This window comes from Mirounga leonina, unplaced genomic scaffold, assembly GCF_011800145.1.
Source record: "Mirounga leonina isolate KUSES-001 unplaced genomic scaffold, KU_Mleo_1.0 Mir_154, whole genome shotgun sequence".
In the NCBI taxonomy this organism is placed as follows: Eukaryota; Metazoa; Chordata; class Mammalia; order Carnivora; family Phocidae; genus Mirounga; species Mirounga leonina.
The window spans coordinates 34,913,982-34,928,883 of NW_023270389.1; the positions used below are offsets into that span (position 1 = coordinate 34,913,982).

The window sequence follows — 14,902 nt, forward strand, 5'->3', positions numbered from 1 at the left end:
ATACCTCCTCACCATCAATCCTTTGTCTTCCCGACATATACTAGAGCAATTGGAGAACCATGATTTAGCTTTATTCCTCTTTCTATCCCTAACATCTGGCCCCAAACCTACCACACAACCAGTGTTCAATATGTGTGTAGCAAGAATGGACAAGTAAATGAATGAGTGAGTAATGAACAAGCAATGTAACTAACAATATCCTTCCAGATGAATGTTGCCCTTCAAAGTTGTCACCTTTAGAGACTGGGCATTTATTCAAATGATACTGCCATTTCTCAAAATACTTTTGACCTTTTCTTGAAGAGAGGATCTCAGAGCTAACTTTCTGAGTCAAGGAAGAAATTAGATCCTATTGCTTTTTATTCACAGCTCATTTTAGCTCCTGAAAATGATATCACCCTCCGTGATCATCTAATCTTTTTAACCAAGCTCGATCCTTAAATATTTGACTATTTCTGTAGAAAGAATAAAATCAAATCTTCTCTGAAAAAAAAAAAAAATGACCTGTGACAAATGAACAAAAATGTTCCCTCCCAAAGGAGTATCTTGGGAGGCTGGTCTAAAAGCAGAATCCAAAAGTACTCTGAGAAGTAACAGCAGTGAATGAGTACATGGCCCACCAAGGGGGCTTCTCCCAAAGCACATCTTTCATAAGGATGGGCCAATTATTGGCTGTTTGCTAAACTCAATCTCATCAGCAAAATTATTAAACATACCAAGAATACACAACTGTATAGTAACTGACCAGACCCAGTGGAACTGGTACTTGGCAGAGCTGAATTAATTAGATGGGTTGAGGATGGGGGATACAGGGAGGAAGCGGATATACAACGACTGCATGGCCAGGACGGGGGGGCCTGGAGGTGCCACTGTGCTCCCAGGAGTGGGCCTCTGCTGTCATCATGACACAGACTCAGGGTAAGTGTCACCTTGTCACCACACCTACCATGTGGTGCCATCACCCCAAGCCTGGGGAGACAAAGCCACTGTGCTCCCCATAAGCCCAAGCCCACAAGGCTCAGAGTCCCCCTCTCCTATCCACTGCCATCTCCAGGAAGCATACCTTAAAATCCATCATGATGTCTTGAAGTTGGAACCTCCTGTCCAGGTCCAACTGCAGAGAGACAGGGTTCACATCTGGAAGGACAAAAAGTAGAAACTTTAAAACAGAGAAATTCTATCTTCCCAGCCCTGAAGAAGGCTCTGGACTCTACTAGCTCTGGGAAGTCAGAAACATTAAGCTCCATCCTCTGATTTCCCTCTTGGAGACGAATGGTACCAACATGCTTCTCCCTATATTTCCTACTCAAGAGCCCATCTGTCGTTAGCCAAATTTCCTTCCCATCATCTCTTGATGATCCTAACACACTAAAGGATTTCAATGTGTCTGTTCTACAAGCTCAATTCCTTCAACGAGCTCACTGTAACTAAGTGTGATGAAATAAAGGCATTCTTCGCATTTCTTACCCTTTCCTTAACTTCCAGCAAATTCTTCTACCTACAGCATCTGAGAGATCTCAAACATAGAGGCAGAACGTCTGTCAACCACACCACCATAAGAAATGCCTGGGACACCCAAAAGGGCTCCCGGGCACCCCCCAACCAACCCCCACCCTGTGGGACCTCCCACAAGTTTAGGCCCCTGCAGGGGGCCAGAGCTTACCATTCTGTGACTGCCACCAACGCATGGGGCCCGAGGACGAAACCACATTCTCCACGCGGTGACTATTATAATTGTGAGGCAACCTAGAATCACACTTGCAGCATTTCATCCGCCACTGTGGGACAAGACAACAGAGCCTCGTGGGTGGGGTCCAAAGAGGATTCCCCCTGCATCCTGAGAGCCTAGAAGATTCCCTCCGTGAAAATCCTACCCCCAAGGATCCACTGGTTTCAGTAATACCCTTGGAAGGATTAGTCTCTTAAAACAAGGCTATTGGTCATCTTTGAATGTAATTCTTTTGTGTTCCTCCTAACAGAGAGATAAGTGAATAGTGAGGAGGCATTATTGCCAGGAAAGAGGTGTGAGGTGGCAGAAAAACGTTGGTACAGAACATTGCCTCAAAGAGAAATTGGAGGGGTGTCTGGGTGGCTCAGTCAGTTAAGCGTCTGACTCTTGGTTTCGGCTCAGGTCGTGACCACGGGGTTGTGAGATCAAGCCCCACATCGGGCTCCACACTCAGCAGAGTCTGCTTGGGAGTCTCTCTCTCCCTCCTCCTTGCCCCTCCCCGTGCCTGCTCGCACCCTCCAAATAAATAAATAAATATCTTTAAAAAAGAGAGAGAAACCTGAAAAGAGTATCAAGAACAAAAAGAAGAAAAGATGAGGAACTCACTTTAATTTAGCCTCTCCTATGTGCTAGGTACAGGTTAGAGAGTTTCTGAGCATCAAGGAGAGGGGGCACAGAAAAAAAAAGGACAAGGGAATCTGGGGTTCTGGTCCTAGCTCTGTGTTACCCCATTTTCTAGGCTCAGTTTTCTCCTCTGTAGATTGAGTGGAGGCTGAAATAGAATTCATTCCACACATTCAACAAGTATTTATTGAGTGTGCACTATGGGCTAGACCCTGCTCTGGGCTCTGGAGTTATAGCAGTGAACAAAATAAAGACCCTGCCCTTAGGGAGCCAACATTACAGTAACATTTGGATGATCTCAAAGGCCTTCCAGCACCGATGTCTGGGACTTAAGGATGCTTCCCAGGTGTGGCATTTCCTACCCACAGGAAAGAATCTGAGGGTCCCCAACCAAATGAAGCTTTGTGGTTAGGTGGTCCCAACGCCAGGAATGCACAGGACAGAGGAAATCTGCCGCCCTGGGGCTGAGAGCAAGAGTCCCCGCACGAATTCGATCGAGGTCAGAGTGGGCGGCCAAAAAGGAAACAACTTCACTGGGGAGCTCCCCACAAAACCACACCTTCCCTGGCCTGCCCATGCCCTGGAGTGAGACAAGAGACAGAACTGAATCCCAGGGGCTCCACAGCAGGCAGAGATCACCAAGCAAAAGAACAGGGCCAGAGTACATGGCCCTTGTTCTATCAGTTTATATGTGTGCGCGCACACACATACCCCGCAGAGACAGCATGACCTTGCTTCAGCTCCCCCATGCAACACAAATAAATTCTGTTTTCTCTAAGTTACCATGGTACCAGATCTTGTACCCTGAACAGAGGGCTCCATATTCACCCACAAGTAGAAGCTTGGACAAGAACCTCACTGGCCTGCTGTTCCTTCTGGGTGGGGACAACTGTATCTCCAAATACGGCATGCCTCTGCTTTCCCCTACGGCCTCCACTCACCAGAACCAGGGAAAAGCTTCCGCTTCTCCAAGGCCTTCTAGCTCCTGAACCTCCGCCCTGTCCAGGGAAGGTGATAAGCCAATAAGATTGACGTCTTAGAACGGGCAGTGTCTGCGGAACTGATTAACCTGACAGGTCAGGCCCGAAGGGATTGAGTTAATATGCTGAGCCTGTGCCTGGGGTTATGGAAATTCCTTGCCCAACACCCATCTTCCCTCTCCACTGCTGACAAAGCTTGGGGCAGTGCGGAAGCTGAAGGGGAGCCTCGGCTTCCCACCCCGCTTTCCAGCTCTCACCTCCAAAATAAGAGAATTGTCATCCTTCCTAGTGCTTGGAGGTTTCCTCATCGGGTCCAAAAGTGCTTTATTAAACAATAATTGTATGATATTTAATGTTCAAATAATGGCTAGCACATGTGCCCTGTACAGAGCACTCATTGCCTCCCTCCCCCTTACTGCCCCTCCCTCCGTGCTCACTGCCCCACCCTTCCCACTCACTGCCCCTCCCTGCTTACTGCCCCTCCCTCCCTGCTCTGCCCCTCCCTCCCCTTCACTGCCCCTCCCTCCCTCCCTGCTCACTGTCCCTCCCTCCCCGCTTGCCCTGCTACATTTTTTCTTCATAGTACGTATCTCCACTTGAAATATTGTACACTTATTGTCTATTTGCTTATATTAACTGTTTACTACAAATGTATACTCCACAAGGGCTTCCCTTCCTGTATCCTCAGTGCTTAGAAAAGTGCCTTGCACATAGTATGAATAGTAAATACTCAATAAGTGCTAACATTTTAATTATCATAGACATTCTCTTCCCGCAGTCAGGGAGTTTAAAAGGAGGGATGGGGGAAGGAGGTAATAAAACAGCAATATTATGTGACAGAGAGCCCACTATGGGCCAGGTACTGTACTAGGAGTTTGAATACGGAAAGCCTATTTAAGCCTCACAACAGCCCTATGTGGTAAGGAATATTATTCCCATTTTATTTATTTATTTATTTATTTTTAAAGATTTTATTTATTTATTTGACAGAGAGACAGCGAGAGAAGGAACACAAGCAGGGGGAGTGGGAGAGGGAGAAGCAGGCTTCCCACGGAGCAGGGACCCCGATGCGGGGCTCGATCCCGGGACCCTGGGACCATGACCTGAGCCGAAGGCAGACGCTTAATGACTGAGCCACCCAGGCACCCCTATTCCCATTTTATATATGTGAAAAGTGAGGCTCAAAAAGGCTAGTGACTTTTCTACTGACTGACAGCCAATGTCAGCCCTTGCACCAATCAACACTAGAAAGGGTCCCTTATCACCTTCCCCTCCTCTCTCTCCCTTTCTCCCCCTCCCTCTCTCTCTTTCCCTCCCTCCCTCTGTGTCATCCTCTCGCTTCTGCTAGGAAACCAGGTGGGTGCACAGACCTCACAGGAAGCATGGTAAAGGGTGACAATCTCTGTCTCACTCAAAGGGCTTCGCCTAACCCTGCACTGACCATGGGGGAGCCTAAGGTGGAGAGAGCACTTTGGGAAGAAAACTGGCTTCTCAGGCTGACCCAGCTCAGTTAACACAGAAATTGTAGATGTGTCAGTTGCTGAAATCAATACCTGAGCACTTAAAATAATCCTTTCTGGGCAAGAGAAGCCTTTTGCTGGAATCTGACTCTCCTCCAGAATCCTATTTTGGTCCCTGGCAGTAGCGTGCCCCTCTCCCCACTCTGCACTTCCCCACTCCCCTCTCGGGGGCAAACTTTTCCACTACCCAGCCTCTGTCTGCACTCAGCACATGTCCCCCAGAGAGACAAGGGCCAGCTGCCTTCCGGCCGCCTGTCACCAGAGCTCCCTCCCCAGTTCTGCTGGGACCTGATCCCGGCCTGTTCCCTGGCCAACACAGCGCCAGAAACAAGGCTCTTTCTTTCCTCAGGCCTGGGGCACCAGAGCTAGAACAGCTCAACCTGGAACTGGAAATGACCTTGATGGTCCCCAAAGGATGAAATATTATGTAACCATTAAAAAGACTGCTCCCAGGGGGCGCCTGGGTGGCTCAGTCGTTAAGCGTCTGCCTTCGGCTCAGGTCATGGTCCCAGGGTCCTGGGATCGAGCCCCGCATCGGGCTCCCTACTCAGTGGGAAGCCTGCTTCTCCTTCTCCCACTCCCCCTGCTTGTTTCCTCTCTCGCTGTGTCTCTATGTCAAATAAATAAATAAAATCTTTAAAAAAAAAAAAAAAAAAGACTGCTCCCAGGAAGTTTTTCATTACTCGGGGAAAATGCTGACATTATAATGTTTTATGAAGAACAAAAGTTGGGCATAAACGTGTATATGTCATGGTCTCAAAGACATAAATTTAAAGGGAAAGAAAGTGTTTGGAAGGAAATATGCCAATAGATTAGGTTGAACCATATGAAATGGCTGATATTCAGCCAATCTGACCTACAAAAATGGCCACCACATGCAGCTAAACCTAATATCTCTGGGTAATAGGATGGCAGGGAACTTTTTTCTTTATTTGTTATTCTTTAATAATATTAAACTTTAATACCTTGGATATATATTCACTTTTATACCCAGGAAAATAGACATTATTATAAAATAAAACAAACTAAAAAATGTCCAGGATGTTCAGTGGGGCTTTTTACCCTGCCTCCTGGCTCAGGCTTCCTAGTGAGCCTGGGGGTGCCCCACACCCGCCCCACCTTCCTTCCACGTGTGCAGGCACTGATGGTTAGATCAGATGCTCTTGTGGGCTTAAAACCTACGTGCTGCTTATCACAGAAACATAGCTAAAGGAGGGATTTATTGCAATCCTTAGAGACAGGCTAAGCCAACAGGCTCGGGACAGGTATTTTAAGTGGCTCTGCTTGTCAACCAGCCAGCTGGATGGAGACCTGAAATGGAGCGGCTTATGGCAGAAGCCCACATGAAGACAAGCTGCTAACTTCCTCTTTCCCTCTGGGCCTCAGTTTCCCTTTCTATTTATTCTTGTATGCCTACGTGAGTATGTGTATAATAAATGCATGTGCGTGATTCTCAACGCGAGGCTCTTCCCCTCCTGTGTGCTACATGCCTCTGGCGAAGCTCTCAGCTGCAGCAGCCCCCATCTCTGGGGTCAACTGGCCAACGTTCTCCTGGCTGAGCTACCTCAGAGACTCGGCCTTGTTATCAATCCAGCCTGTCAGGCCTCCAGCCAGTTTGGCTCCTACTTGCTCTCCATCTGGAAAGGCTGGGCCTCTTCCCTTATCCTGGAGCTTTCTAGAAGCTCGCCGGAAGACAAACCCTCCCAGAAAGCTAGGGGGAGGGCAAAGGAGAGAGCAAGATCCAGCAGGAGCCTGAATCACGGTGGAAATAGGTGGGAAAAGGAAGGTAAATGCAAATCGAAGCTCTGTGCCTTTGTAGAACACAGAGCTAATTCGAGGGGGAAACAGGAAAACAGCCTCTGGTTTTCATGGCCCAGCTCCCTCCCATGAGCAAGCCAGAGGCTGCTTGCATCTATCTAAGGAGATAGCATCAGGGTCATGGCTGCCAGCCAGGGCCTAAAGAAAGGAAGCCAGGACAAAAAAAAAAAAACAAAACAGCTGTCTGCAAGAGAAGGCATTCTCTCCACTTCAGCTTCCTCGTTGGTAATATGCAGGCATGGAATACGATAATGAAGTTTCTTCTTGCTCTAACATGCTATTAGAATTCTCCCCTACTCCAGCTTATCTGCTCAGAAGTTTAAAACAGTCCAAACAAGAATGCAAAGGAAGGAAGAAAAAAAAAAAAAAAGACATTAACCAGATGCCATACTGGAGAAATACTCCTCTCAGCTAAGTGGGCAGAAGAAGGGGCCCTTACGGCCCGTGGTCAGCTAGGCCTCCATTAGACCCCACTGGGATCCACAAGCCTCAGCCTTTCTAAGTCAGTGGATATTGCCAGTAAAGGTCAAAAGTCGGGTTCTGCTGTGGTGCCGAGGAGGAAAGCCCCAGTGCATAAGGCACTTTCAACTTCATCTTTTCTCTTATGAAGTAACACCTTCACCAAAGCTTAACTCAACGCTGCCCTCATGCCATCCAAACTAAGTTCAGGAGGCTGACTCTGAAGCTGGTTAGAAATGATGTGTACCACACACCCAGAAATTACACTGCACCAGGCTCTCTCCTGAGCACTGTGCATACATTATCTCATGTCATCCTTCCAAAATCTCTGAGGTCAGTATTTTACATTAAACAGTAGGTATACTCATTTGACAGATAGGAAAGCAAGTCTTAGAGAAGTTAAGAAATGTGTCCAAGTCCATAAAGCTGTGAAGGGATAAAGCAGGGATTTCTGTCCCAGGATGTCTGCCCCTAAACCTTCTAGCCCTGTTCTAATTCAAGGGACACAGTGGTCACTTGGCAGCCACTGGCAGAGACCAGAGTTGGCTGTCAAGATGCTCCCTGCCTTCTCCCCTGGAAAGGACAGCCTCAGCCCCAGCCTGGAGCTCTCCAGAAACAGAGATATTTCCCTAGACCCAAGTGCAGAGAATTGCTTTGCTTGTCGGGACCTCTGCAGGCTCTGCCAGTGACATGGTTCCTACAGCCCCCGAGGAAAAAGAAGCAAAGTAGGTCTGCAAGATGTTGCCGAGACTTCCGGGGGACCGGAACCCCAAAAGCAATGGCGTGAGACCAGCCCAGCAAAGTTTGAGGCCACTCAGGTTTGTCCAGGCCTTCCCATTACATCTCTCCCCCCTCTTCTGTCCTTCTAGCCCCACAAGCTGTACTCTCCAGCCCGTAACAACCAGGACCCAAGAATCTCACATGCCACCAACCCAAATTTTGCTTCCTCCTGATGGTAACACTTTCCCCCAATGTCCCTATCCATGTCCTTCTATCCCTCAAAACTTCCCCATCCTGGCCTTTACTTTTTTGGAACCCTTTACAAAAGCCACAGCTAATTTTCTGGTAAGCAACCCTGGCTGAGATGTAACAGTTGATGACAGATTGATACGGTGCTTTTCCCAAGAGTGTTTGTATTTCAGACAAAGGACGCAACAATGCTTCATCCAAAAGAGCAGATACCCAGTGGCAGGAGCTTTGGAAGTTTCAGAACTGCTGAGAACTTCTGGGAAACAGGAGGGCAAAAGGCAGTCCCAAAGTACAGAGACATAAGGAGCTCACACATCCTCCGCCTACATATCAGCCATGCCAAAGGTCCAGAAAACAGACAATAGTCAAACAAAGAAAGGCACTGGTTGCTGGGGGATGTGCGTGTGGATGCATTGACATGCATGTGTGCATGTGTGCATGTGTGCGTGTGCGTGCGTGCGAGTGTGTGTGTGTGTGTGTGTGTTGGAATGGAGGGGATATCAATGGGCTACTACTTCTCAGCGTGTTTCCAAGAGATAAACATAACAGCTGTTGGGTTTACACAGCTCATTAACCTGAGGAATGCACTGGGTAAAACTGTTATTAAGGCAGCTGGGTAATTAAGTTTTCCCCCAGCAAGGGAGGGAGTGGGAGATAAATAAAGCATTTAGGGGAGCAGACACAATGTTGGAGGAGACATTTTCAGAAGCAGAAATCAGGGCTAGAAAGCTTCCAGGCAAAACGCACTGGTCCCTGGGGAGCTGAAGCAGCCCTCAGGGCTGACCGGAAGGGCACGGCTCAGCCCCTGCCAGTAGAGAAGCCCCTGCCTGAGAGAGACCATGATGAACCCACGGGGTCACACAGAGCCCAGCCACCTCTGAGAAGCAGGCGGAGATGCCAGAGCTGAGCAAACACAAGGGCCAACTAACCCAACTCCTTCATTTCACCAATGGAGAAATGGTGGTCTAGAGAGAACCCAGGAGCTAGCAAGGTCACATCCCTCATCTCAGTGTCAGAGCCAGGATCAGGACCAGAGAGTCCCCACCCCCGGGCAGGGCAACTTCGCTAACCGTGATTGCCTCCAGATTCTCCCACGGTCCACTGCAGACCAGATTGACAGCGGCCACCTTGGGAGCAGAGTTGATTTCAATAAGTATGCGAGTGGGTATCCTAATAAGGGAGGAATTGCTCAGGAGTGTGATTCACAGATGGGGCGGCCTCTGCCTGCACACACAGGTGCCAGGAGGAGGGTGTGTAAGGGGAGAGAGGATGTAACATCTAGTGTCTTGCAGACACCAGCCAAGGTTACTTGGCTCATTCCTTTTTTTTTTTTTGAATGGCATTTGACAGTTTCTTTCTTTCTTTTTATTTTTTTTTTAAGATTTTATTTATTTATTTATTTAAGAGAGAGAAACAGCATGAGAGGGGAGAGGGTCAGAGGGAGAAGCAGGCTCCCCGCTGAGCCGGGAGCCCGACGTGGGACTCGATCCCAGGAGTCCGGGATCATGACCTGAGCCGAAGGCAGTCGCTTAACCGACTGAGCCACCCAGGCATCCCTGGCTCATTCCTTTATACGGTCCTCGCAACCACTCACTGGGCAGGGTGCTGTCATTACTGTCATTTTTCAAATGAGGAGCGATGCTGAGAAAAAGCACAGAAGAGAACAAGGATAAGGGGGCAACATAGACATGCCTTGAGCTTTAGGGAACAGTGAGTCTACCCAGAGGTTAGTTAGGAACTAAAGGAAGGAGGACAAGGAGACAGGGCCATTTTGGGAAAAAACAGCCTGGGCCCAAGCTTGGATGGTTAAAGGGCAGTCAAGGCAGGCAGGCCTATGAAGGGCAAAGTTAGGGGAGGGGTACCCCAAAGCAAAGCTGGCCAAGTCCTATGTCCATTGCAAGGGTTGCAGTATGGACCCCAAAACCACAGAAGCAAGTCCTCAAGGCTAATAGGATTTAGCCACTGAGACCAAATCAGGCAGAGGAGGTAGCAAGCGAACCGGAGCCAAACTCTGAGACCGGGAGCTGGGAGAAACAATTTCGGAACTGGAACGAGTCCCCACTGCTCCTGCAACTCCCATTCCACTGAGTGCCACTGGGGTTGAGGGCAGGGGAATGAGCGGTGCAGAATGTCCAAGAGTCATAAATCTCTGATGCACTTGCATTCATGCCACATCAGTGGGCAGACAGCAGGTGCTGGATGAGGTCGTGCTTGGCTCAGGGCTCGCAAAGTCACGGAAATAGAACAGAAGCACTAACCAGAAACTTCGACTTAAAGAAGGTGTGTATGTGGGGGCAGGAGTTGGTAGGAAGGGGTGAGGGAGAGAATGGAGAGAGGCAGGTACCAGGAATGCAGCTCTGCATCATGCCTTATCTCCAGCTGGGGCTGCCCGGTACACCCCCCATCTCTAACTCCTCAGAAAACTCGACACCTGTGTGTTTCCATTAAAAGTCTGGGTCCCAGCACACATCCAAACCCTCCCAATAGCGCACAGAGGTAACAAGCGCCCCACAGGAAGCCTTGTGAAAATTAAGGGAGATAATTTCTGTAAAACTCTTAGTATGAGGTCTGGGACATATAACATGTGCCTAATAAATTACAGCTGCTATACGTAACATTTGATAATAGAATACATTAAACTTAAAAACTGAAATTGGAAGTCAGCAGAGTTAAAATCCTGATTCCAAATTTTCATCACACAGCCACTTCCGTGGCCAATGAGGGTTCAGGGAGAACATCTGCACAGAGCACTAGAAGGGACTGTGTGCCTTTAGTGTGTGTCTTCCTTGCTGTCAACCAATAGCCTCTAGGAGGTTAGGCAGATAAGAGAGGGAGAAAGGGCAATGGAACAAGGGAGAGGTGGCAGGTAGGGGGGACAGAAGCTGGCTCTCAGCTGTCAGCTCATTCCCAAAGAAACTTGGGGCCAGGAGCAAACCTCAAGACCCTTTCATCTAACGCTCACTCATGGAAGAGGAAGTTAAGGCTTAGAGAGGGGTAATATCTTGCCAAAGATCACACCACAAGTTAGTGGCAGACCTGGAACTACACACTGCATTCAAGATGCCCTATCTTCTACTCTCAAAAAGAGGCTGCATAGCTTTCTTCCCCCTTACAGAAAAGCAGGGGGGGAGGGGGCAGGGGGAGCCAATGTGTCTCAACTTTCACAGCAGCAAAATAGCTGAGATTTATCCATCCCCAGGGTTGCAAAAGTCTAGACTCCTCTTTTGCAAGCACCGTTTTGTTCTCAGGGGGCTGCTTAAGAGCAGGGAAGGGACGTGGGCAGCCTGCAGCATCTGAGAGAGGCAGAGGGCAGGCCAAGGTGAAGCCAAAAGTCCAAGGCTTCAGGGACAGAGGCTGTGTAGACAGGGCTGGGGCTGAGGGGACAACCCAGCACAGGGGCTCTGTATTTCTCCTTGCTTCCCCTCCCAAAAGGCAGGTCAGCTCGAGGAAGGAAGTCAGCAGAAGTCTCCCCCAAATTTTTAGACATGGCTCAGTGGCCCCCGATTTTGAGGGCATGTGGAAAGGGAGCAGCAAAAACCATTCCGTTGCCTAGAAAGCTCAATACTGCCAGGTCCCCTGACGCTTGTGGAGTAATCTGGGCCCACAGGGAGTCCTGGCCTTATGCCGGCCATCTTACTCAACACTGTCAAAGCGGCTTCCTCACATCCAACTGGGTGAGATGCAGAAACCACAGTCATCTCTGCTCAGCATCTCCAAAGCCACTACTCAGTACCATCTGCCATTAAAAGTAGCCAAAAGATCCCTGGAGACTAGAAGGGCAGCAGGGCCCAGAGGCAGTATCAGATGCTACCTCCATCGTCCCAATGACAAGAACAGTCTGGAAAGACGACACCACGGAGGACCCAAGTCTCCTTCACGGCAATCAATCTCTCTCACGCCCCTTCTCTCTGTATTTCTTTCTCTCTTTCTCTGAAAAGACTAGAAGACTCAGGGAAAACTCCTCCCTCACACATTCCTTTGTCCAGACCTTTGGTTTCAGGGCAGAAAAAATGGCCAAATGAGACATGCAGTCAGAAAACAAGGAAACACTAAGTGGTTTCAACTTTGGCAAACACAAGGCACCAAGAATGACCCCCACCTTGTTGAAGAGAAAAGAAAAGAAGCCAACGTTCCTCCAAAAAAGGTCCAGAGGCGTGTAGAAGACAAATCACAACAGCTCTTTGAAGAACTCAGTTGCCTAAATGGGGAATGTTAACTGACATACATCAAAGTGTTTGGGTTTCTAGATTGTTCAGCTCGCGTTCATTACGTATCAGCTGAGTCGCTGAACCCCCTCGCTGGCCTCATCGCTTCTTTGTCTATCTTGCTGATTCATGTCCTCTAACAGCAGATGGGGTGTTTACCACTTGCCTGAGGGGACCCACAAGGCTGAGAGGTAAGTAAGTTGGCTCTTCATACATGGCAATGGTAAAACATAGAAGGTCAACTCCAGCCTACAATCAAATATTCTCCCGCTAGCTCTGTCTATACTCATTTCCCAACACTGGCCAAAGAGATGGTGGCAAAGAGTGACCATGGCACCACTCAGTTCATCCCACGGCAAGAACACAACCCAGTGCACACATCCCACCACCCATGCTCCATCAGCCTTGACGTCGCCCACCACAGATGACACGTACACTCTCCGATCTAAAAGATCAACATTCATCTGATCATTTCCAAGACTTGAAAAACTGTCCTACCCAGACCCGAGGATTGAGGAAAGACTCCAGCTTTATCAAGCAGAAGGGAGAAGAGAGCCATTCAGCTAATCCTGAAGACGTTTTCTCTCACCCAGTGAAGGAGAAAATCCTTTAGAGGCAGAGATCTGGCCTTAGGCTTTTCTTGCACTCCCCACAGTGCATGCAGTGGTGGCTAGCCCAAATACACTCTAGGCATTGTGTGAACAAAGGGCAGGCTCACCCACCCCACTCCACCTTGTTTTCTCCAGTCCTGGAGGCCATGGTGGTCGGACCTACCTCACCATACTGGGTGCAGTAGGTCTCAGGCTTGGTCAGTCCGCAGGTGGACGAAGCTCGGAGAAACCGGGTCCTCCCGATGAGCAGGTCCCCGACAGGGGGATAGCAGGCCCCACGGGAGCAGGCTTGCTGGGCACACAGGAGGCCGGGGCAGACTGAAATCACAGGGGTGTTGGGGAATAGCCTAGAGAGAGGAGGGCCCCACCAGGCCACCCCAGTATTCCCCCAGGGAAGCATAAATCAGCAAGCCTAGCCCCTTTCCCTCACGCCTGCTCCCACTTGGTGGTGGCGGTAAGGACTGGACTCCTGATGCTATCAGGTAAAAAAAGCTGATTTCATGTTCTGTAACCTGTAATTTAAAAAGGAAAGGAGGAGAAATGCTGGCCACCAGAAACCCTGGATGATCCTGAAATGTGGCCTCCATATGTGGCTTTTAGGATCAAGTTGCAGGCACACGCTCAGCCACTGGGACACACTCCTCAATCCCTTCACTTGCAGCCTGGCCTCGGTCAGCATCCGGAGCAGGGCTCGCTGCTCACCATCTGTGCAAAGCTGGGAGATGCCGCCATTCTTTCTGCTCCTTTCTCTGCAAGGTGGACCCAGCCACACTTTGTGAGTGCCCGGCTACAGTCCACTGTAAAACCCAGCCGTGATGGCTCCGGAACCAGCAAGATAGTGAAAGGCTGGGCAATTAGCTGTGCAGGCCACTTGGGGAACCACGAGCCACGCTCAGGTAGGAATAAGAAGACACTTGGGAGCCTCTCAAGAGAGGCAGAGAATCGTCTTTCCCAAAGGCCCAAAGGAGCAGGGAAACCCCACTGGGGCCCCAGGAGACAAGTGTTCTAAACTGAAGGATGACAGAGTGACGGATGATGCTCACACTTTGGTTCACAGTCCTCCTACCCATGGCTGTCCCCTCCCTGCTATAGAACAGGGCCTGGAGGGATGGGAAGGGGACACTTACCAAAGCACAGGAGGAGGAGCGGCCTCATCTTCAGCCACTGGGGGAAGCCCCTCAGAGGACCTCACCTGGGACAGAGCAGAGCAGCTTGGATAAAACAATACAAACCCTAAGGCACACTAGCCCTCTTTACGTAGGGTCTCCTCCAACCTAGGATACTTGTACGCAGCAGGTACTTCTGTAGCCAAAAGTTTGGAAAATGCCAGAGCCCTGGACCCCTGTCCCCACTGGCGTGTGACTCACACTGTGCCCCCCACCCCCCGAGACTTCATCTTCCCCCTCTGAGATGGAAGGGAAAGAGGGTTGGCCCTCCCCGGCCCACATAGTCATAAGGACAATATAGGGAGCAGAAAAGGGCTGGGTCCTTTGCAGGAGAGGCGCTATCGAGATGTCCAAGGCCTTGTTGCTGCCCCCAAGAAACAGAACTGGCCTTTCTCAGGGCTTGGCCCAGCCTGCAGGCCAAAAGGTGAGTGGGTCCAAGTGGCTGAGGGCCTAGAAGCGCGGTCTCTCTGCCACTGGCATGGTCTCCAGTACCACCCGGGCCTCCCTGAGGGTGAGGCTGTGGTGACCACAACTCTGAGCTAAGCAGGTAGCTGGGACAGGATATGATGGGGAGAAAGGCGAGCCTGCAGCATTTAAAAAGTGAGCGAGGGGGCGCCTGGGTGGCTCAGATGGTTAAGCGTCTGCCTTCGGCTCAGGTCATGATCTCAGGGTCCTGGGATCGAGTCCCGCATCGGGCTCCCTGCTCCTCGGGAGCCTGTTTCTCCCTCTGCCTCTCTCTCTCTCTCTCTCTCTCTGTCTGTCATGAATAAATAAATAAAATCTTAAAAAAAAAAAAAAAATCCCACCAAAAAAAAAAAAAA

The 14,902-nt window shown here is 49.6% G+C and overlaps 1 protein-coding gene across 8 annotated transcripts in view; it reads right to left on the minus strand.

The window, feature by feature from the left end:
• Positions 1-14,902, minus strand: part of LAMB3 (laminin subunit beta 3) — a 51,448-nt gene that overhangs the window by 23,199 nt on the left and 13,347 nt on the right. For all 8 annotated transcript variants that reach the window (XM_035010455.1, XM_035010454.1, XM_035010451.1 and 5 more), the window contains 4 exons: positions 14,043-14,107; positions 13,079-13,233; positions 1,664-1,778; positions 1,064-1,137 (listed from right to left, as the gene is read on the minus strand). In XM_035010455.1, the coding sequence (XP_034866346.1) occupies positions 1,064-1,137; positions 1,664-1,778; positions 13,079-13,233; positions 14,043-14,070 (372 nt within the window). In that variant the 5' untranslated portion in view covers positions 14,071-14,107. The remainder of the gene's footprint in view (positions 1-1,063; positions 1,138-1,663; positions 1,779-13,078; positions 13,234-14,042; positions 14,108-14,902) is intronic.